Source organism: Strongylocentrotus purpuratus, unplaced genomic scaffold (genome assembly GCF_000002235.5).
Source record: "Strongylocentrotus purpuratus isolate Spur 01 unplaced genomic scaffold, Spur_5.0 spur5_scaffold_21, whole genome shotgun sequence".
Classification (NCBI taxonomy): domain Eukaryota; kingdom Metazoa; phylum Echinodermata; class Echinoidea; order Camarodonta; family Strongylocentrotidae; genus Strongylocentrotus; species Strongylocentrotus purpuratus.
The window spans coordinates 29,486,296-29,510,788 of record NW_022145607.1 but is presented as its reverse complement, the minus strand read 5'-3'; the positions used below and the strand labels follow the sequence as shown (position 1 = coordinate 29,510,788).

The following is a 24,493-nucleotide window of genomic DNA, read 5'->3' as shown; positions in this document are numbered from 1 at the left end:
CATAGTTAAGTCTAACTAATATTCAATCTTAGTCTTTGTGAAACACTCTCTAGATAAGATCTCATTGTTTCAACTTCGAACCACACAAAATTGATTGTCACTAGAATTGAATGTAATGTACACCATTATCAGAGTTTGTGGATTTGATGAAGATGTTAATTTTCCATGCAACTACCGGTAGTTGGTTTAAAAAGTAGACCAACGTGATTATCATTTTTTATTCTATTTGCAAGCAATAAGCAAACTTTCTGATATTTCACAATTAATCAATAGAGCTTTATCTGTGAAGTTTTAGAAACTTTTTCATCTTTTAAATAATCAAAATTATTAGATTTACTAGAGACATTGAACATGTATCATTCAAATATGAAATAATTTAAGAACTTTAAAAGAGAACTCTTCATTTACATGGAAACGTTGTTACTTACAGACATTTGGCACCTGAGAAAGTTTATTTGGTGGTGCTATGGGTCGGTGATGGTAGAGCGCAGCATGTACAGACGGAGACCACAGAGGGGGCTTGACATCTAGGTTTTCAAATAAACAAAAAACACTCTGGAAATGAAAGCTGAATATTGAAACTTGTATTTAGTGCTTTCATAGTGCAATTTTATAAACAGCAGTAAAAATTAAGCATCTAACATTGAAAAAAAGGGAATTTATTATTAACATATACAAATAGTGTTTTAAGCAGTAAGAAAGCTATTTACTCCCCAATAACAGTCATTTTCATTCTGTGTTTTATACCCTTTTGCAATTACAAATAATTTCTGTGGAACACACTTACACACACAAAGCACTTTTTGTTTGCATTGAGTCTCAATTAAGTTTATAAGTATAACTCAGGCTTAGTCTGTGCAAGCTAAACAATGAAAGCTATTTGAATATGACTGGTAAATGCATTTAGAAATCCATATATTGCTTAAAATATTTGAAAATATGAAATTTTTAAAACATATTGGAGTATTTTATAAAATGATAAGTTAAACACCCACACTGTAGATCTATACTTTTATTTTCTTCTTTTGAAACAAGCTATATACACCAACTGCTTACCAGCTACTGTGCGAAGAAGGGATTGTCTGGCGCCCCCTAGCAGCGACTTAACACCAGGCACTCGTGGCCTTGTGTCTTTGTCCAGTAGATGGCCGATGCGACCAACAATTTTTAACAGATGGTCATTTTTTATGTGACCATTGCAGTTATCCTGTAAAAGATGGATGGCAAAAAAAAAATTGTTGATACTTAAACTGGTTGTTCATTTCTTGAATGAAAAGTCCTTCTTTTTTTAAGTATTCTTGTTTTTTAACAATTTATCGATGTTAGTAGTAAATTCATTAGGTAAGGCTCTACTAGCAGTGTTATTAACTGGCCCCTTTAACCAATCAAAAGTTTCTCTTTTTGTATAAACATGTTAACACATTGAATGACATGAATTGCTGATGGTAATTCAAATCAAACTAAAATCAAAATATTAAAAGATCTCACTTTACCAATTGCATCAAGTGGACAGTATAAATTTTTAATTAAATTATTACAGCTTTTTCTCAAGGGGAAAAAAGGTAGTGGCAATTATTCTAACAATAAAAAGAAAAGAAAGAACTTCAAAGTTCATGCAACTACCGAGTTCTTTATCTTCTAGTGCAAGTTGTTTTGACGTAACACATAAAAAACTAACAGCTTTCAAAATTAATCATCCATGGAACGACCAATTATCATTTATTTCTGAAGCAAATGGCAAACAGAAATTAAAATCTGTGCATTTTAATAATTAAATACTTTTGCAAGGAAATTATTAGTTCTGATTAAAAAATAAATTTGGTTAGAAATCAGTTATCACTGTTCTTCTACTACCTGCTCATTTTTTTCAATAGAAAATAGAAAACAAAAACTATGCAGATCTACTCAAATTAGGTTTATAACCACCACAACAACGGCAATAACAACAACAATCAAAGTCATAATAATAATAATAATAATAAAAACAATAACAATAAATAACAATCAAATCATCATTAGCACATAGGGATGTTAAAATGTAATACATTGCTCAATGCTGTGCAATATAAACCATGTAAACTTATTATAACTATTTTTATTATATTAATAATACCTTGAATACCTTGAATACCAAAGCTTCTGGAAGAAAGCCGTATAATTACATTAATGCTATATTACTACCATTAACATAATTATATTACTTTTTACTATTATCATTATGAGTAGTAGTACATGTAGTAGTATTATCAGTAGTTGTTATTGTTGTAGTAGACTAGTAGTAGAATTAGTATTAGATCTACTATTAATATTTTTACCTCAAACTAAGATCTAAGTACTATTGTCCATAAATTCACTCATTTTCATTTTTATTATATCTAATCTTTGAAGTATGAAGAAGAAAAAACAAACAATTCCACATAAGCTCTCACAAGCTTCAATAATCATGATAACTCATCATTTCAAACATTATTCCAAACACATTTCACTTTCAGTCTACTGTCCAAATGCTCTGAAGTGCTACGTGCAGTGTGCACAAACATAAATATTTATCAGTCTCATGAATATGCATCTGGGTTATCCAATCAGACTCCGCTTTGCAAACACTACCATGCAGCCACCTCATCACTCTTATATGATCTGCGATTGGCTAATGCGGTCACATGTGCGATGACATCATTGCAAGGGGGGGTCATGTTGCTGATCCATTATGCAAATCACTTGCCTATGCCTAGGTTTCATGGGGATGAAAAAGAAGCTGTTTTGAGATGTATTTTTCTGATTTTTTCGGGGAAAATGGAAAAGTGAGTCTTGTAATTGGTGTCAAATGATTGCTACACCCATTTGACATCCAACTATCAACATATTTTCACATTTGGCATATTTTGCAATTTTAGAGGGAAATTCAAAAATTAAATCCAATAGAAAAGTTTTTTCACATCACTTACCAAGTTTTTGAGGCTCTGTTGATGTTTGTTGCCTTTCCAATCAAATCTGGCAGAAAATAACTGAGAAAATGAAGATAAAACATTTTAAATATTTGGTTTTAGCTGAAACAATTAAAACAACTATCATTCTAGCAATCTGCCTATTCAAAAATTAATGTGTGAGTCAAAATCCGAAGAAATCGTGAAATTTCGGTCGAAATTTACTTTCAAAAACGAGAGACTGTCACAAACGTGTAAATTGCACTCACCCCATTTTGCTCTATCTGCCGTCGGAGAACCTGCGAAAGACAAGAGAAAATACTCGGCGTTAACTGATGAAAAGTCACAAGAAATGTAATCGAGATGATATATAAGGTGTAATACTCACATTAGCTGACTCTTTGCAGGGCCCACTTTCGAGAAATTTGGCGATTAAGTAGTACAATTCTGTGGAGAAAACGAGAGATATTGGGTGGTTAGATTTGTTGTCGTTACACTTCGCTGCGAAGGCGCGGATACACTGCCGAGAGCCGCGAGAAAAAGACAACAAAATATCACCTGATTCAGTAGTACTGTCATTTATCCTTCCTGTATCCTTTTCAGCCATATTTAAACATGGTCTGTCACAGAAGGAAACAGAGGGAAAACCAGGAGATATATAGTAAATTTCGTCAGAACAGAGACATGTGTTTTCACATCGCCGCAATAAACACCCGCAAAAATTTACGGCCTTGTTCCTGTTTTGCACCATCGATCCTCAGTTTGGTATCAGTGCGCGAGCTAATATAGTTTGTCACAAATCTCGCATTTATAGCAGCTTGTCCCAGTTTCGAATTAAAAAAAACCTGAATATAGTTTGTTTATTTGTTTTATAATTTGATGAATTAGTTCTTGATCATCAAAACTGTTTGGAAGTAAGGGAAAAATACAGGGATTTGTGGTTTATGATTCCTCCGCTAGCCGTGACCTTTGACTTCATTGTATTTTCTCATATGCATGCATAATGCAATGCTATGCGGTAGCTGAATGCGATGTGTATGCTGTTCGTATGCAACGTGTGCATCTTGTAAGCCCAACCGGTGTATGCTCCATCATGTGTATTGTAAATGCAGCAATCATATACACACTTGTGCCGCGCCGGAGAATTGCTAGAGCGATAAACCCGTTCGTTTCACATTGCATTCACCGCGAACTCGCCGAGCCCACCGCCCTAGCTCTCTGCACTACACTGCGGCTTGCGTGGCACTATCCAACGAATTGCATCAGATCTCCCCTTCGACTGTATGTTTCCGAGTCCCGACCCTCTCTCCGACGTACCTGCCAGCCGAAGGTCTCGGGTGTGTTGACTGTCCTGGCGGGGTCCCGTTTACCTGCCGCATATTGACTCAGAATTGTAATGTTAGATCTGGAAATTAATAAACTAATATGGATCCAGACTTGAGCAAATCTAACGAACATTGGTAAGCATCGATATATTTTTTCATTGCCGTTTGGCAATTTCTAGACCCCGGCCTACCATTCGTTAGAAAATGTAACAAGTTGCAAGCCAAAGCAGAGGAAGAACAAAAATGATCATCCTGATCATGATCAACACACTGGGCCCACACATAATTTCCATGAGCCTTTACACTTAAGATCTACAGGGTGTTCATAAATTGTAAATTTAGTCAGTCTATAGTCATGATAGTAAATCTATTTATAACTAGGGTCTATAGACCTATAAGTTAACTGTAGATCTAACCCTGTTTTTGTAATGAACTCTGGTGATTTTCCAAAACAAATGAGTGAAATTGCAAATTATTACTGCAGAAAGATTATTGCTATAAAATAGCCCAAGCGCCCAAGGCACACTGGGCTTGGGCACTGTGTGTAATATGTGGAATTTTGGTCCTTACAAAGTTACAAACGTGTACATGAATCAATCGAATATGATTACGCTTGGGACCGAACTTTAATGTCGCCATCCGAAAGACGTGACTCCGTCTCAAACCGGGATCCACTGAGATGAGCTGAGTCAGTTTGCAGGCGAAGACAGAAAGCTGACTGTACCCACAGACATTGCAGAGCTACCAGTGTCACGCATTATGTGTGATGTCACACATTTCAAGGGTCTGAAAATGCTCTCACGCACGACATGCGTGCACGATTTCGAATATACCCTCCCCTCTAGTCATGAAAATGTCACGCTAAGCTGAAGTTAGAACTTGGCATCTCTGCAATTGACAATTTGACATAAACTTTTAGATGGCTTTTCAAATGGGTTGAACCAAGTGCCTTTATGGACCCTCCTTTACACAATCACAGATGTTTCTGAAAGTTGAGAGATTTGCCCAGGGCCAGGCTAATATGATAGGCGGTAGTGCACTTTTGCACCTGGTGCCTACAAAATATATAAGGAAAGACCCTATTATTATTCAAGATTTTGGAGAAAGTATGTATCAGGGGTATCAGAGTCGTATTTAAATCGATACTTGTTGTAGGTCTTTCCTTTGTATTTTATTCAATGGAATCACATTTTAGGCGCCTGTTGCGAAAGTGCACTGTGTTGCCATGACTTGTTCTGATAATAAAGCTTACACTGTTTAGCTTGATAGTTAACTGGATAGAAAATGTCAAAAGTCACACTAAACCTGGGTATTTTAAACGATATATTAATTTTGCACTGTGATGCAGGATTGAGGCTTCGGCAGCAACATCGGAATGGTTCCCGGAGAAGCAGTACCAGGCCCAAAAGACCTGGCTCCAGTCCTTCTGTCTTCGGGTCCTAAAGTGCGGTCCTGTGCCGCAGCATGTGGCCTTCATCATGGACGGCAATCGCCGTTTCGCCAAGAAAAAGTCGGTCCAGACCCTAGAGGGCCATTCGCTTGGATTCGAGAAATTAGCTGAGGTGAGAGAAAATCTGACTCAAAATTCTGAGTCTGACTCTAACCCATTGGCATTGGGCTTGAAAATTCTATCCCAAAGTGTTCTGGTAAAAAAAAGGTGGTAAGAGCACATTTTTTTTGGGGGGGGGGGTCAAGCTTTTGACCGGTGGCTGAATAAGAAAGGGGGGAGGTAAGAACACACATTTTTTTTTTTTTTTTTTTTTTTTTTTTTTTTTTTTGGTCCAGTTTTTGAGAGAAAATTTCGCAACGACTCAGCTGGTCGCTTAATAGGCAGGGGGGGGGGGGGGGGGGGGGGGGGGGGGGGGGGGCTAGTGAGCATTATTTTTTCTTTTCATTTTTGCTCCCGGGAATTCGAAAATTGCGCAGACCGTTTTTCACTTAGTGGAGAGGGGGGGGGGGGGGGGGGCGTCGGGCCCGTCGGGTCCCCCACATGGATCCGCGCCTGCCAATACTTACATGCTACCTGATCAACTTTTTCTGATCCATTCCACACCTTTTCTTTCACAGTGCAATCGCATGACCAGAACTCAACTTTTATCTTTAAGTGCAGAAAATTTGGCAAGGCATGGTTGAAACAACTCCAAATATATGAGCCTCAGTGAAAATGGGTTTGTAATAGTAAAAAATACCAATTCAAACCACAATGTTATTAATACTTGAAACAGGTGCATCAAACAAAGGTAGGGACCGGGGGAGTTTGCAAACCCATATCAGATTTGCTAGCCCAGTCTTTTAATACCGAATGCTTGCTAAATCACATACAGTATATTATCTGTATATTACAGAAAGTGTCATTTGGAGAAAACTCTCTTATTGGATTTGAATCACCATTACATTTATGCTACTTCTTACTGTACGGGTAATTGACATTGGTACACTGTTACTTTTTTCAGTCAATATCTTGCATATTGATTCGTTTGAATGCATTGTAGTTAACAGAGAAGCTTACCCATTAGATGTTTTTATTATAATCTACACTGGACATGTAGAAACATTAAATGTTTGTAACATGACTATCTTTAATTTCGTTCATTCATTTTATTTCATTTATTTGCGAAAATACCGAGAATATAGACAGTTCTATGCCAGCACCTCCACAAAATATTCTACACATATGGGCCATAATGCACAGAGTACAGAGTACTACAGACTAAAGAGTCTATGGTCAACAAACCATATTAAGTTGAAATAATGAAAAACTTTCAGTGAATGTGGATTTTTTCTTTTTTGGATATGTATCTGCCAGGTCCCTTTAAAAGTGCATGTGCTACTACTGAGCTTCCTGAATGACTAATAGGGAAAGCACATTTGTGTTTAGGGGAGTTTCTATGTGAATGCTTTGATTACTATATAATGTATGCACATCTGCTAAAGAATATTTGTATTGTTATATATGGTGGTAATTTTTTTTTTTTTTTACCCGACTACTGAGAAAGCATATATGCTTGTTAGTAAGCAACCAGAGGACCAATTGCTTATTGTTATTGCTATTGTTGTTGTTATAATTGTCATCATTATCATTATTATTATTGTTGTTGTTGTTACTATTATCATTATCATCATCGTCATCACTATTATTGTTGTTCTTGTTTTATTGTATTGTAGGTTATTACCAGTTTTCTTCAATTTACTTATCTTCATTTTATTTTTACAGACTCTGCAATGGTGTTTAGATCTAGGTATAACAGAAGTCACCGTCTATGCATTCAGTATAGAGAACTTTAAGAGATCGCGGCAGGAAGTGGATGGGCTTATGGAACTAGCAAGAAAGAAATTCCTCAGATTATTAGAAGAAAAGTGAGTTTCAAGTTAAATTTGAACATTAATTGTGATAGCTTATACACCTACAGTATATAGAGGTGTTGTGGTCCAGTGGATAAGTGTCCAGACTGTGAACCACTAGGTACAGGGTTTGAATCCCTGCCACAACACTAGCGTCTTTTGGCAAGACATTACACTACATTTGCCACACTCCACCCAAGTGAGGTACATGTAAATGAGTACCTGGTAGGATAATTCCTTGAAATGCACTGTGCGCTGCCGGAGCTAGGGGATGCCAGAGCTAAAGCTTCAATTAATTGATTAAAGTAATAATCTCCAAAGCTCTTTGGAGATTGTATCATATTGTGTTGTACAAGAACAGAATATTATTATTACTTGAACTTGAATTAGATTTCTGGCCTGATTGATTGATTGATATAATGAGAATATCATCAAGAGGGAGCCATTTTCCTGCTCAAAATAGAAATCAAACATTAGTTATTGCACAGCTAGAACATTTTGGAACTGAAATACTGGTTAACAATGTAAATTACAAAACCCGACACGAATATGTATTTGAAACTGCATCCTGTTTACATTTTATTGTTATCTGAAATTGTGCCAATTTTAAAGATACATGTCCAATTGCAGTCTCTAGATACTATTTCTTATTTTGTACATGTATGCAGTGATTCCTTCTTAAAGTTTGAAGTGATGGCATATTTTGTGAAACAGAAAGAGACGTACATGTATGTACACATACACAGTTAAGATACAGAGAATGAGACAGAGAGAGAGAGAGAGAGAGAGAGAAAGAACAGTGGCACACTTTAGATCAAAGGTCAACAAACTGTTATCACTGAAATACAATAGCTCTTTTTAAAGCATGTTTCTGGTCACATGAGCAATCCTATTGGATATTCGATTGTCATACCACTTTTTTCTGAATTTCATCTGATTTTCTTCTAAATATTGTTGGTTGGTTAGAAGTGCTACTACATGTTAGTATTAAGATTGTCCTATCATTATATTGACCATGAAGAGAAATACTGACATTATTATCATTTTGAACAGATGATCTTTACCCCTTCTATCCAGATTCAATCCTTAGATAGTGTTATCTTTAGGCCCGTTTACATTGTAGAAAAACCAATTTGAAAAACTTTTAAAGTACCATTCACACTCATGGAAGAAAAAAAGGTCGGTGGTGATAATTCTGGGTCCTGTTTCATAAAACTTGTTATCAATAACAAATGCTAAATGTCTATGACAAATTTGCTCTCAGCCAATCGAATGCCACTATTTCAGTAGCTTATAACAGTTCTTTTAACTTGTTATTGATAACAAGCTTTATGAAACAGGGCCATGTTTTTTTGTTGTTTTTTTTTTTGGGGGGGGGGGGGGTGATGTGCGCATGCGCCACTTGTCACACTGGCGCAAGAAGAGTCACATGACCTAAAACGAATGATTCACTGGTGCTTTGAGAACGAGCAATTGCATGTACACTGCAAATATTGGTGGAGTTTTGGCAAATCTTTTTATTAAAACACACTTACAAATATTTAAGACGTGGGGGTTTCATCATCAGGTTTTTTGTTGCGTTTAAATGGGTACATGTAACAGCCTAGCAACTTATGACAAAACTCAGGATTTTGATTAAACCCGATGGTTTTTGCTTGTAGTGTGAATGCCCCTATTCTGGTCATGTGGACAGAAGTTGATTGGATGTTGAGATAACGATGTACTTGTAAACCAACACTTGAAGTTTACACAATGTAGCATATTACTATATGTAATGATTGGTTTTTAATAGAGTCCTTCATGTGCTAATTTATTATCAATATGATAATATTAATAATAGAGAATATTTATTAAGCGCATAATAAATTGAACATTTCTCTATGCGCTTTACAATCATGACAATTTTGATATATATAAATAACATAATAAATAACAAAGTAAGTTAACAATTGACAAAAAAATATTTAAAAAATAATAAAAATCACTGCTCAACCTCCTTTCCAGCAATGTCCAAGAAAATGGGATTACCAGTGTCAATAGATGATTTTATTCGTCTTCCATTGAATGTGGAAATTTAGTTTCCACCAGCATACCATAGGTTATATGTATACCGGTAATCATACTTTGATTTTGACGATAATTGTTCTATTTTGTCAATTTTCCCCAATTGCCAATTAGAGATTCCTCATTTGTCAATTCTTCCTTATATATTAGAAATCAGATTATAGAGCATAATGTACACTTTACAGTATATGTGTCAGAGTGATATGTGTCTCAATCTACTCCCCAGGAATGTTCAAGAATGTTCAAGAATGTTAGCTGAAGCCATCTTTATATTTTGATTTTGATGATAATTTTTGTTTTCACCCCCTTTTTCAATTCTTCCGTACTAGAGATCAGATTGTGAAACATTGTGAGTGTGCGAGTGGTATGGGGGATCCAGGTCCAATGCCCAGAGTTGTTCAAGAATCGTACATGTAGCAAAAGCTTCAATGTATGTTAATATTCTGATGACAATTATTCCATGTTGCCAATTTTGCCATTTTGTCTTCATTCTTTATGATAGAGATCAGATCATGAAGCATGGTGTATGTGTGCAAGTGATAGGAGACCTCAACCTCCTCCCCAGGGATGTTCAAGAAGTCGTAGCAGAAGCCATGTTTATATCACGCAATAACACAAGGTGAGAACAAAATTACATTAATTAAAGTCACTCTTTTGAAGGTAAACACCAGTTGTGGTCATGTGATTGCATTGTGAAAGAAACATTGTGGAATCGTTCAGAAAGGGTTGATCATCTAGCGTAAGTATTGGTGTGACTGCAAGGTTCTGGAATCATCAAAATGATAAGAAATTTGGCTTGTCTTGGTAAAGTTACAACCACTGTAGACAGAAAGATGTATATGAGACTACGCTATATCTAACCAGTCCGGATAGAAATTATAATTTACCAAATATATCAATTAGTAGGCGGTTTCCCGGCAAAATTTGTATCATCACATATTAGTCAAAACATTTTCTTTCACACGATTGGTAATAAGAACTTCCATTTCATTTTTTTTGAGATATAATTCTTCCTGATAAGGTTTGTGTCAGGGGCAATCCATGCCAATGCATATTTTCAACCTGCAAAATATAGTTTTGCTTCTCAATGCTGCAAAGCCATATTTTTTCACTTGTTTAAAAAACCTCCTTTCTAGAAACCTGGATATGTCAGCTTGTAGGCCTACCATTTTTCTTGAATGGTGCATTACCTAAAAATTCCTTTAGAATCTTTACGAATGAGTTTGCATCAGCCTGTCCGTAAGGTCACATAGGCATGTTCACACCTTGGATCAAGGTTGTTACAACAATGCTCTCACTACAACACTCTTACAATTTAGTGTGAACAGCATACTTCCTTCCTGTTCTCACTCCAACTCACTCAACTGATTTGCATGCCACACACATGCCTCATTATTTTCACTGATCAACTAATTATGAATATAACTTTACAGCCAGGCTTCCTGGCAAGCCTTTGTATACCCTTGGTCCAAATGGAGTGAAATAATGATCTTTTTGCATCACATGGGATGGTTGGATAGAGTCAGAGCAATTTTCCATGCATGATTGCTGGAAGTGTGCATTGATTGATATATACTACCCAGTTGCCAATGCCAGTACCCTAAACTATATGCCACACAAATAATCTCCCTGTGCCACATTGTATATATCATGGGATGGATATAAACCAAAGGCTTCAAGACTATTCAGCTGCTCCCAGTGCAAGATTAATCTATACCAATGTTTAAAGGGGTTGTCATGGAGCTAATCAAGACCGGAAACTGATAATTTTGAAAAAACTGCCTCGGTTTGACGCAGCATACATTATGTACATTGTATATCTGAACAAGGCTTTATTAGGGAAAAAAACTCTTGTGTGTTTGTTGATATTGTTGTTGTTGATGTTGCAGGTGTTGTTGTTTGTGGTTGTGGTAATGTTGATGATGGTGGTGGTGCAGGTGGTAATGTTGATGGTGGTGGTCCTCTGTCATTAGTATAGCACCAAGGATATTATGCTTTTAATAGCTAAAACCCTATTAAAACTATACTTTAGAAAAGAATTTCCACTTCAGTATTTCATCAGCCAATCTTGTCTGTTTCTGAAGGTGTCATTCTGACTCTGAAATCTGATCTTGGGCAAGTTGTGAAGTGATCAAAACAATGGTTATGAAGCTAGTGACCTTTGTACCCCTCATGCCTGTCATTCTAGGCAAATACAGGGATATACCCTGAAGGACAATTGTGTGGGTCATGTGTAATTAGAGTAGTAAGGATTATATGACATTTCTAGGAGTTTCTTTTACTATGTCAAAGTCTATGCTATCCCTGTGTACATACATACACACAAGCTGTTACTTATGTTTGTTTTTTTAATGGAGAAGAAGAAAAACGTAACCTAAGATTGGATGTTTTATCAACTTTTTAGAGATAATATGGGGCCAACAAGGGAAGTTCTAGAATTGTTATTTCATTGTATTGGTTACAAAGTCAATAAGCCATGATTTTTTTCTTCTAAACGTATGTACCGGTGCACAAAATATACATCGTTAATACCCCAGTTACGCTGCCAAACCAACTTAAGATTGACCAAATCTTTACTATTTGGGTGATACAATATTTTTGTCTGGCCTCTTGTTGGTCTGGGCAGTGTTTCAGAATTCAGAAAACCATCATTAGTATAAGTTCACCGACAACCCATTGGAATTCATGTATTAAGCTTAACATGTAGGTCAACGAGATGTCAGTGAATTTGTACTTAGGATGGTTTTGTGAACCAATGTCCTGGGCATCGTATACAAATATACACCGTCTTGAGAGGTTCTGGTTGAAACTATGGGCAAGAGGTGACTCTAATTGTACTATTTGCTGAGGGGCGCAGCCCCGAAGAAAATGGTTCTATTGGAGGGACATCTTAACCAGTACCTCAATCCTGCATCAAAAATACACAACAAATACAAAAATCATTACAATTTTAAATTTCAAACATTTTAGAATTTTAATACAATTTTAGAATCTAAAAAAAATTACCTAACAAAAAAGCAATATGGTTGAAATATTTCTGGTCACATAAAGAGCTCTCAACAAATCAATAACCAATAAATTGTTGTTGCAGGATATAAATACTTAACCATCCTAAGTACAAGTTCTCTGACATCCCATTAAAAGTTGAAACACATGTTAATTTCAAAACACACATTTCAATGTGTTGTCTGCAAATTTGAACTTGTATTAGATGAGCAAGTGTGTGCTTGTAAAAATGACGCCTGGAATGCTCCCCAGGGAGTGGAGAATGTGCATACATTGTGTGCGGGTAAGCATGAATCCGATGACTGGGGAAATAATATATCTGTAAAGCGCTTTTGAGGGGGCCTGCAGTCCTGAAATGTGCTATAAAAGAACAAACTATTATTATTATTATTATTATTGTTATTATTATCTTCTTCATTGTTTGTTTTCCCCCGTGTCCTCACAGAGCAACTCTCAATGTATGTCTAGCCTACACCTCCAGGCAGGAGATGGCCAACGCAGTCAAGGAGGTGGCGCTAGGAGTAGAAGAAGGCATCCTCGAACCAAGGTAACCAACATCTATTCCATGTAAAGTATATGATGGCTCAGTGGTATAGAGAAGCAGTCTTGTAGTCCCAAGTCCTGGGTTCAAAGCCAAGTTGATGCATTGCTCTTTTCGAAAGACATTAATAGTTCCTTGTTTAGTTATTTCACAATTCCTTCTTCAAAAGACAATTACAAAGCAGATGAATATCTATATACAATTACAGATCACGGGAGATACGTTGATCATCAACACTTGACAGGTAACAGAACAACGACTGAAATTTCATACACCAATTTGTATCACCATAAATGTAAAGATTAAAATAGAACATTGTCTAAACGACAGTGTTCTATAGCTTCTAGATTTCCACAGTTCGTGCTTTTCAAAACATTCTTGTTTAATAGTGTATTCAACTTCAAATTCCTGTATACAATCATCAAATCTAATTTTCTATTTTTGCAGTCATGTATCGGAGGAGTTACTTGAGGAATGTCTGTACACTTATCGTGGTAAAGATTAAGAGAAAATCGTCTTCTTGACATTGTTTGTAGATTCTAGACTTTGTTGGTGCTTTTCAAAATATTCTTTTTGTTGGTGTATTCTACGTGAGATTCATGTACCTCACTCATTTTCTATTTTGCAGCGATGTATCGGAGGAGTTACTTGAGGAATGTTTGTACACTCATAGATGTAAAGATCCAGAGCTACTCGTCAGAACATCAGGGGAAGTCCGGTTAAGTGACTTCTTACTGTGGCAGGTAGGACATCATGCACTAATGTCTAAGGGTGGTATTCTCGAAAGCGGATTAACTTTAGTCCATGGTTTAACTTTAGTCCATGGTTTAACTTTAGTCCATGGTTTAACTTTAATCCATGACTAAGTATCGAATGCCAAGTGTCCATATGAATATATTTTTGAATAATTTAATCTGTCACTAAATTAAAATAAAATCTAATTAGATAATTAATGAACAACAATATAACTATGATATAATGATGTTATCACTGTAATTTAGGGACATATCAAATTATTTGAAAATATAGTCTTGACAATAGTCCGACCCTCTACGTCATCCTTTTGTTTCAGGGAGGGGAGAGGGGATTTTTGTCTCTCCTTTGAACATAAGGTTGACACAAAATTGCTGCCACTGCCGGGGGATACATTCGCATTGCGCAGCAATACAGATAGCGATATTTCTAATTGTTTTCAGAATCCTGTGGCTAGCACATTCTACTTCTTCAGATAAACATCTGGTGGTAATTGTGTTTAATTCTGCTATAATTGACGTTTGATCGTTACCACAACTCAAAATTGTGTCCATCATATCGTTTTATAGTACGTTAACCATGTCTTATTTCTCATTTTTTGCCACAGAGTGGCTATTCAGTACTGTCTTTCGTAGAGGTTCTATGGCCTGAGTTTTCTATATGGCACCTATTTGCCGCTGTTCTTCACTACCAGACCAAATACAACGCAGTACAAGTAAGTATTATGGACAGACAGCGGGTTCTTGCCGTTGTGCAACACCCTTGGTGGGATTTCAGGAGGGGGGGGGGGGGTACTGAAAAGGGCATCAACAAGGGTAATAGATTGTGTACCAAAATATCATTACTTCTAGCTCATCCGACTTGTCTTGCACGTTGTGAAATCTCTTCACAAAGTATTCTACTGATGCAAACTTTGTCTCTAATCTCTTATTCGACTGTTTGCAACATGAGCGTGGAGAAGAAGTTCATCATTCAGTGGAAGGAAATGTGTCAATCACATGGTTACAAACTGCAGTGTCTAAACTGTACTTCTAGCTCATCCAACTTGTCTTGCATGTAGTAACTCTTCACAAAGTATTCTACTGATGCAAACGTTGTCTCTAATCTCTTATTCGACTGTTTGCAACACGAGCATGGAGAAGAAGTTCATCATTCAGTGGAAGGAAATGTGTCAATCACATAGTTACAAACTGCAGTGTAGTACTTCTTCACTGCATTGTAGAAGTCCTCTTTCTCCTATGAGGACAGCTGTTCTGATGAAAGAACATCCTTCACTGCATGTCCAAGAATGAGATCTTCATTTGTTTTGTGGTTTAATACATGGTTGTTTGTACTCACACTGGTCTAATAAGCTGCCATTAGCCATTTTTAAATTTTTTTATTAACATTTATTTCCTTCTCAACAGTACAATATGAAACACAATGTACCGTATATATATAAATGATATATGTAACAATTATTTCAACATAGAGTATACAGTAAATAATTCAGATACGGAAGGAGGCGAAAAGCCGTTAAGCATAGCTTGAGTTGGGAACGCCCATAATAAGTTAACACAGATACCGAGAGAACATAGATATTATTATGAAAATTACATTTTATATAACAGTAGGCTTACTAGGCTTAACCAAGATATCACCAAGAAATTTATGCAGTTTTTTATGCACAAGATGTATTTTAGGTGCCTCTGCTTGAAGCCCCAATTTTAGTTGATTGAAAATTGGGATAGTGTTTTGGAGAAAGATGCAGTACATTCTGGGGGTTTTTTTCCTCAATTTTGCTGAGATCTCACAAGCCTTGTTTCTACTTTGCACTGGGGGCGTTTCACAAAACATGTCATCAGTTACAAATGACAGTTTTTGTTTTAAGCTTCTGAAATCCTTGCTTCTGATTGGTTATCAACAGATTTGTCACTGATTTTTGTCATTTTGTCATCGAAAAAAGGCTTAGTGAAATGGGTCCCAGGTGTCACATCTTTGCTGCTGTCTTTATGAGATAGTTTGCTCTTTGCATTTAGACTAGTGTCTCTCTCTCTTTACTGTAACATGATTTTGTACCTGCATACAATTTTGACGCACCCACAGTAGAGGATGTAGTTGCACTCTTAGCGCTATGATCACTTGGGGGAAAAGATTTCATGGTTGAGGTCAGGATACCACTACTGGTTGTAGATTCCTTGGCCGAACTTGTTCTGGCACTGCTTACTGCCGATGAAGACTTCTTCGATGAGCTATAGACAACACTGTCTATAGTCAGATGGTGTTGCACTTACCATCAGGAGATACTTTCTGTTTCTTGGATGAAGTTTGAGCAGAAGAATCCTTACATTTCCTCTTACCAGATTCAGATTCTGTCTGGTAGTCGAGTTGTAGTGGTACCCACTGTTCTAGCAATCGGTCAAGGGCCCTTTCTAACAACAACCACCTGGTTCAGAAGTGTTTAAGTATGGTATGATTCTCAACACCACATGCTGCTTGGATTTGTTTGTAGTCTTTTCGATGTTTACTTGATTTTTCTAGGTAGTAGGAGATTGAAACCAACATGTCATCAGGGGAAACCAAAAGCTATTTTGCCCCCTTGTCAGCCTCTAAGTGAAGCCTGTGACACAGGCATCCCAAGATGAATACGTGGGGAATTTCTTTCTTGATGAAGGCAGCAGTGCCATTCCTTACACACATCATAACGGCCGCGCTTTCACCATAGAAACATGGAACATTGTTTCCGGAAATTCCATTCTCTTTCAGAGCATTTTCCAACAGAAGAAAGATGGTTTGCCCTCTAGATCTTTCTGTCGTGGTTGCTATTTCCAGAAGGACACTCACAACTCGCGATCCTTCACTGTCGAAATAGCGCACAATTACTGGGTAAAGCTATTCTTCTGCACAGCGATCACTACTCCAATCTGTAGAAATTGAAAATGGTACATCTTTTATCTTCTCCATGATATTTCCTATTGAAAAAATTGAAATAGAGCCTATGTATCACTAATAATAATTATAGGCATTTCTATAGCGCCACCTCTCTTTACTATCACAATGTATTACATTGTAGTTTTAATAGGCCAGTTTCGGCGGTTACGTAATGCGCGGTTACTGTAACCAAGCCCGACAAGCTTTGTCAAATCGCCATTTTGAATCTGTGCATTGTGTATTAGACTGTCAGTTCTTGCCGTTAAATTGCATTCATATCTTTCTATCAAAACTGCGTGTATACATATGAATTTCTGTTTTGGCCGGAAATGTCTTCCAACTTGCCATTCATCAAGCTGAGTTTCAGGCAGCTGCAATATTTTCTAAGAAAAAGAGGAGTTTCGGCTACGGTATACACCCGAGAAAAGACTCGTTAAATTAGCGTCCGCAGTAGCGGACTAGCCTGCCCGTAGCCCCTGACCTACGGGGTCCGTGTCACTCGGTAGACGTGACTGTATGGGGAAATTACAACGGGCAGGATTTTCGTTGAGTGAACTAGTTACATACCTCCCTTAAGTTTGACGATATTCCTGACTTTGGGACCTATGACGTATTCAATTATCTAGTAGAGAATATGGCGGAACATGCATTTATGATCGTCGAAAACTGAAGGCTTTTAAGAGTTTTGAAGACTTTCGACTGATATTTCCCGATGGCCATAGATTATGTGGCCTGGAGAAGCTCGAGTACAATCCTCCCTCTAGTTAGCTCTCGGCAGCTTATGATAGCGACTTGTGACTAGATTATACAGGTCAAACCGACGCAAAAAGACAGAACATCCCAACTTGAACAAAAAGAAAAAATATATAAATAATAAACAAATAAAAAGTAGAAGTCTACAGATCTAATAGAAAATGTAATAACAGTTTTATTTTTAAATGTTTTTTTTAAATAATAATAATTGCTTCTTGAAGTTGAATAACGAAGGTCCGGCATAATTGTAGTCTAATACTAGACTATTAACTTTTATTTTATGAAAATCAAACGTAATTCCTAATCTTATTCTAAACAATAAAATTATTCATCATCCTGATTCTTCTTCCTTGCCATCAGAAGGTTTTTTTTTATTACTTTTATTATTCCCTTTTTCCATTGCTCTATCATTCTTTTTCCTTGTTCATTGTTTTTCTTCATTTTTTCCGTTCAAAATTATTTGTTTATCATTGTTCATCATTCTTATTCTAGCTCTTTGTCATCGGACGATATTATTTTATAAATATTATTTTATTAACAAAGACCTTATATATTATATTATTACCTTAATTGTCATTATTTCTCGTTGCCTTTGTTAATAATATTGATTCTGCGGTCAGTGCTTGCTTCTCGTTAGCCGTTTCTCGTCCGCCTTGAAATAGTCCGTATCGAGGCGTTTCACAAACATTTTTTAATCCGTAAAATTGTTTTCATTTTGAAAATGTGAATCGCGCCTACACGAACACGAACACGTGGTACGCGCGCACGCTTCTGCAAGCAGAGGTGGCTGTGTGTGCGAACAAGTGGAAAATAGTTCATCACTTCTTTCATTTCTACGTCCTAATTTGTCCTCAGATTCAAGCTAAGGTAAATGCAAAATTAAATGGAAATTACCGATATCGGCTAGCTAACTTATATTTTGGTGCTTCGCTTTCTATTTCATCACTGGCCACTCGTTTTTCTTCTTTTTGAGGGGGTATCGTGCGCTGCCTGTACCGGGGACTTGGCCGAACAGGTTTAGCTGCAAGATGTGAATCGCTAGTTCTGTACCAGCAATGCTTTTCTATTATTCTTGCCTAAGACTCAGCGATTTTAAAGATCAAATGTATGAAGAACAAAATCACATCTCAAAGATATTTATTATTCAAGTTTGAAACTGCCTCCTTTTTCTTCTCTCTCTCTCTCTCTCAAAATAGCGAAAACAAACGATACAATCACACCTAGCGAACACAGTCATGTATGGTATGCACGCAAAGTGTAGTCTGCTACGCACCGCGAGTTCTTTGCTTGTCCGACCCTCCGATTACGTAATGCGATTTAAAGGTCTCTGAATACATTACGAAACTGGCCTATTGAAAACAAACAAAACTTGTGTGATCAAAACCCATTAAAAGTCAAGTTAAGAATTTTTCATTTGGTGGGAGGAGGTTCATAATAAAAGATACAATTGGATTCATGGAAGTTCAGCTTTTTAGGTCTGCAAATGGGACATACCATCTTTTTACCGCAGGACTATTTTATTTCTTTACAGAGAGCAAAGGAAGCCATGCTGGACAACAGGCGGAGAGCCGTCCTGGAATCGGATCACAGATGCGTTCTAGCTCAATCAAACACCAGCAAAGAAACGACACTCTCGGATCGCAAAGAAACGTCACTCTCGGATCACATAGCAATGCCAAGCAATGACGATGCCTTCCATAAAAGACTCTCAAAGTACAGGAACGATCGCGAGTCAAGGATAGCCAAGTTTCTAGGAGCGCTCAACAAAAGAAGAGAAGACTTTTTAATGAGTTTACTACCAGAAAGGACTCTATGCCAAATCGTAGCGTAGCTCTGCATTCGGAGTAATTCGAGTAGCTTTCCACTCTTCTTTTTTTTCTTTTTAATATTCCTAGATTTTTATGAATGAATTTATGAGAGAGATTATTGTGTTTATATTTTGAACAATTATAAAGAATGTGAATTTGTCTTAAAGTATCTTTTAATGACATATGAGATATATATGTTCCAAATCAATTTCTTTACTTCTTCACAGTGACGTCATCAAATGCTGAATAAAACATCCTCTCTTCACATTGGCAACGCTAGTATTTCCTTAGTTCTTTGTGCTATAGAGTGGTGAAGTGTGACGTCATCAAAAATCTATTTTTAGAATTTCTCAATTTTTTTCTTCATTTTCTGAAAGAATATAAAAAATAATGTCCACATGTCGAAAACAAATTGAATAACCATAAGGAGCCAGAGCATATAACACTGAGTTCCTATCGGAAATATATTCATTCAGATGATCATATCTCAATTAATGCTTAATATTTTCAATTGGTTTTTTGACATTTGGACATTATTTTTGATGCTCTTTCGGAAAATGAAGAAAAAATTGAGAAATTCTAAAAATAGATTTTTATGACGTCACAGCTTCGGTACACTATATTCTTCCAATAAAACGTAAAAGATATATTATAAGAGATATTATAAATTGCAGTAAAATCATTGAAAATTGGTGGACAAAATCATGTTTTGCTATCACTTTGCGGCCAATTTGGAGATCAGAATGCTTTCTTCCTCTGAATATTTAACAGTATAATTCCAATCAAATAATTTATCAGTTCCAAACTCGAAGAAAAGGATGCCAGAATATGTGGACTGCCTAAATATATTGAATTCATTGCTCTTTAATATATCTTGCATTGAAAAACATGTATCTTTCATACTATACCGTAAATGTATTTAACATGCTCATCCATTCCCTACTTCTCGTTATTGGGTCCTGTTGCATAAACATTTAATCATTGATGGTAACTTTGCCATCGGTATTAACTACCATGGCAACATCACTCAAACAGCCAATCAAATCAAAGATTCCATGGAAGTTACCATTAATGGCAAAGTTAACATCAATGATACATTTTATGCAACGGGCCGTGGGATCATTCCGATTGAGACTTGCCATAGATTTATGCAAATTTGGATACATGTACATACCCTAAAGGTAAACCTGGAAAGACATTAATCTATGTTTGCTACTCTCAACCCAGGTGCAGTCAACGGGTACCTGCTAAGATTAATTTCTTGAAATGCTCTGAGTGCCAACGATGATTGCCAGAAAATGTTAATGGTTGAATAGTCCAGGAAACTATTGCACGCTTTTTCATGAAAAGACATGGAATAGTCTAGGTAAATGAATGCAACAAGATCCTGATCGACCAATCATTCGATTAGAATCTAGGAGTGAGTTGTAAAATATGGTTCATTATGTAGTATGTTTGGGAATTTGGACCAGCAATATTTAAACAAAATAATAAATTCACAAAAACACTCGCTCGCACAGATGTGGACATATGGGACTACATATAATTGTAGTGATCTATATTTTTTCTCTTCCCATGCTTTTTACTCAGCTGTTGGACACACAGGCTTGTATTCTACTCAAATGTAAACCCTACGTCATATTTAAGCTCCAGCTAAAATTCAAGCTTTGGTCTAAGTTCTCACTTTGTTAAAAATGGCATCGACCCACCAACATTTTTCAATACACGGGCCATACTGTATTGTGTCAAATTTGTTATGCAGACAACGGTAGATGAATACACCCACATACTGTTCATGATCTTTTATTCTGTCAAAAGTGTTGTTGAATATTTAATTTGGGGATTCAAGTAATATAATACAGGTTATTTGATTTGTCATTGGAGGTGCTGTGGTACTGTGGTTCTGTGGTTCTGTGGTTCGTTCACTTGACTCTCAATCAAAGGGTTGAGGGTTCAAACCCCAGCCTGGTACTAACATCTTCTATCCAGACATTATTAATCCGCATTTGCCACTCTCCACCCAGGTGTAAATGGATACCTTGCAATTGCTGGGGTCATTATAATTGCCGGGCCCTCGGGGGAAAACAGCATTGATGCTCATGAGGCCTCCCTGGATTAACAAATTCAGTATTATGATAAAATACCACTTTTCTATTTTGTCCCACACATTACCCAACATAATTTGATCAATTCTCAATTAGTTATGTACTTAATATAAATGACATACAGTGTAGTACAGGATATTATTTGCAAGCCTTGTCATGTTAAGAAAATATTTATTTATCTAATGAAATATGGATATGTATGACAAAAATGTGAAATTCATACAAGGCAGGTTCAATTTATTTCAGCAGTTAAACGGATAAATCTTTTAAACCCGACTGGCCGGAATACTCCCCAGGGAGTGGAGAATGTGCATACATTGTGTGCGGGTGAGCCTGAATCCGATGACCGGGGTAATAATATGTCTGTAAAGCGCTAAGACACATCATTGATTGATGTATTGGGTGGTATATAAAAGCGGAATATTAATATTATTATTATTCACTTTCAAAACAGCTCAGCAAGTTAAATGTAATGTTATTTCCTCTTTATATATACCAAGATGTTTATTAGAAAAGAGGAGAGAGCTTATATTTACTCATACATGTATTTCTCACTTCTTTGTTCTACTTAGGTTTTCTTTTCACCCCTAATTGCTCTCGATGTTTCAACATTTGCTTTGACGACATTTGCTCCAGGCTCTACTTACCGTACTGTATAAGCTGTTATTTTCATGGGTTTTATTTACGGGAACTTCGCGTTGATCGTGAATTTAACAACGTACATTTTGCGCATGGTGACTGTACACTACCATGCGAGTCAAAAAAAAAGTTTACACCTAGAATATTGCTAATTATTCTAAAAATCATCTATGAACAGTAAATTATTATACATCTTATGAAAGAGTGTTTTATCCCGAATCAATTGAAGTAGTCACCGGGTCGTGCGGCAGAGTTTGGGACAGTGGCCGTAATTTGGCACTCCAATGGACTATTTTCATTTACTTCTCTCTAAAAAGAATTCTCATAGGATGATGGTTATTTCGATACTCCATAACAAGTTCATGATCCACCAAAATACAATGTTAATGGAAGTATGTATCGGTAACAACTGAATTATTCGTACCCTTACAAAGATTATAATTTTTTTAATTTTTTTTTTAGTCCTGATCGACTTTTCTTGAGAATGTGACATATTAACAGTATTCAACAAAGGCCCTGATTAAACCAGTCCACCTTTCATTCTTAATTTAAGAAAACACAAAAAAAACATGAAATATAAAAGGGGTATGCATAATTCAGTTGTTTAACGGTAATTGGTAGTGGTTGTGGCTTTACGCGAATTAGTCCTTGAACCCTTGATCCTCGAAAATATTGGCTCGTACAGTATTTTGTCAAAGACGTACATGTAGGGTTATAGTTGGGTTCTTTATATTAGGGCAACGTGAAGGTATATGGTTTGGTCCAGGGTTAAATTAGGAATAGGGTTAGCGTGGTGAAATAGGCCAGGGCCCCGTCTTACAAAGAGTTGATATCAATCGCAAATGTACATAAGAGATAGCAGACTGCAAACTTGCGATTGATTGGACTTGCGATTGCTTTGGATCAATCGTAACTCTTTGTAAGACGGGGCCCAATTGTCGCTGGAGCATATGTCGTAAGAATCCATCTCAACTTGAAGAGAAGTCTGACCGAGGTTGCACCAAATATCAATTCCAATAAATGAATGTATGCCATGTTTTACAGACATGATTTGTGTGTATTATTTGTAGAGATGTGACAAAATGAAATAAATCCTCTGTAGATGCCAAAAGGTGGGAGAAAGAAAGAAAAAGAATGAGAGAGGGGGTACTACCGGTAGAACGATATATGAGAAGATAAAGAAAGAGACGGAAAGAGAAGAAAAGAGGGGGATAGAATACAGAGAGGAAGGCTGAAAAAGGTAATGCAATGATTCGTGTGATATACATATAAACCTGTTAAAGAACTATTTAAGTCAGGTTTTGGACTACATGTATATCATGTATTGAAAGAAAATCAAGTGATATTTATATATACTGACAAATCAAGGGATTGGGTATCTTTGTCTCAGATTCTAAACAAAATCCTGGATTTTGCTCATGCTGCAATCAAAATTAAATTATAGGTCAGTCAGGAATCCTGTAACTTTTACAAGCCGATCGCCTGTCTGATAATCAAGATATTATTGATTGGAATTCGAAATTTCAAAAAATGTTTTTATAACACTAGTCTTTTGGAGAAAATGAGTACCGGTATGGTAAAACCGGTCACTCAAAGATTTTTACTTTTTTGAAGCACTTCATGACCATTTTGAAGCGTGATTTTTTTTTTAGGGCTTCAAAAGCCTTCAATACTACACCATAATGCAGACACATCTCAGACACATTGAGTGATTTCAAGTTGGGTGTTTAAGGCTGGTGTTAGTGTTTAATAAACACTAACACCAGCCTAAACACCGAAATGGAAATCAGCTGGTGTTAAGGCTTTGACCTCTGAATATCGTCAACTTCCGGTAGCTAGTGTTATCGATTTTGCAAAATTGTCGTCTGCTGAACCAACCTTTGTGGCTGGTGTTAATATTTTACGTACAAATGTCCTATTCACTAACACTAGCCCCTGGGGATTAAGCAATGTTGATTTCCAGTTCGGTGTTAGTGTTGTACCGCACAACAGTCATCGCACGAACGACGCCAATTTATTGTCTGATGATCAAATAAAAATATGTGAAACAGGTAATTCATGTATTCTTTTGTGTAAAATGAGTTATTTTATAAGACCAGAGAAATAGGTCTATATTTATTCTGTACTTTTCATGATATCTTTAGTTTTTATGTACTATTTTTAAATCATCGTCGTGAAATCAAGTATGTGGTGACGTCACAGCTGGTGTTAAGCTATCGATTTTGATATCGGTATCGGGCTCTTAATTTCATCAGCAAATTTTTCGCTCGATTTAAGAGCTCTTGACTGCTCTTAACACTAACACTAACACTAACACCCAACT

At 36.5% G+C, this 24,493-nt stretch overlaps 2 protein-coding genes across 2 annotated transcripts in view; one reads left to right on the top strand and one right to left on the bottom strand.

Moving 5' to 3' along the window:
• Positions 1–3,674, bottom strand: part of LOC764715 (PH-interacting protein) — a 37,173-nt gene extending 33,499 nt beyond the window's left edge. Inside the window, exons 1-6 of the mRNA XM_030994450.1 lie at positions 3,483–3,674; positions 3,313–3,371; positions 3,194–3,223; positions 2,946–3,005; positions 1,057–1,207; positions 429–527 (exon numbers count right to left, since the gene is read on the bottom strand). Of these exons, the coding sequence (XP_030850310.1) occupies positions 429–527; positions 1,057–1,207; positions 2,946–3,005; positions 3,194–3,223; positions 3,313–3,371; positions 3,483–3,531 (448 nt within the window). The 5' untranslated portion in view covers positions 3,532–3,674. The remainder of the gene's footprint in view (positions 1–428; positions 528–1,056; positions 1,208–2,945; positions 3,006–3,193; positions 3,224–3,312; positions 3,372–3,482) is intronic.
• Positions 3,675–3,927: 253 nt separating this feature from the next.
• Positions 3,928–19,700, top strand: LOC591381 (dehydrodolichyl diphosphate synthase complex subunit DHDDS). The gene is made up of 8 exons (XM_030994449.1): positions 3,928–4,384; positions 5,598–5,811; positions 7,464–7,606; positions 10,158–10,274; positions 13,107–13,208; positions 13,831–13,945; positions 14,563–14,670; positions 19,150–19,700. The coding sequence occupies exons 1-8, from the start codon at positions 4,350–4,352 to the stop codon at positions 19,447–19,449; spliced, it is 1,134 nt and encodes a 377-aa protein (XP_030850309.1). The 5' UTR covers positions 3,928–4,349; the 3' UTR covers positions 19,450–19,700.
• The last annotated feature ends 4,793 nt before the right edge of the window (positions 19,701–24,493 follow it).

What these genes read in the sequence shown, in the direction of transcription:
- LOC591381 (XM_030994449.1), top strand. Translation starts at nt 4,350, where the DNA reads ATGGATCCAGACTTGAGCAAATCTAACGAACATTG. An exon ending in ATATCACGCAATAACACAAG is followed by an intron (nt 10,275 to 13,106) that starts GTGAGAACAAAA and finishes GTGTCCTCACAG; the next exon opens with AGCAACTCTCAATGTATGTC. An exon ending in CCAAATACAACGCAGTACAA is followed by an intron (nt 14,671 to 19,149) that starts GTAAGTATTATG and finishes ATTTCTTTACAG; the next exon opens with AGAGCAAAGGAAGCCATGCT.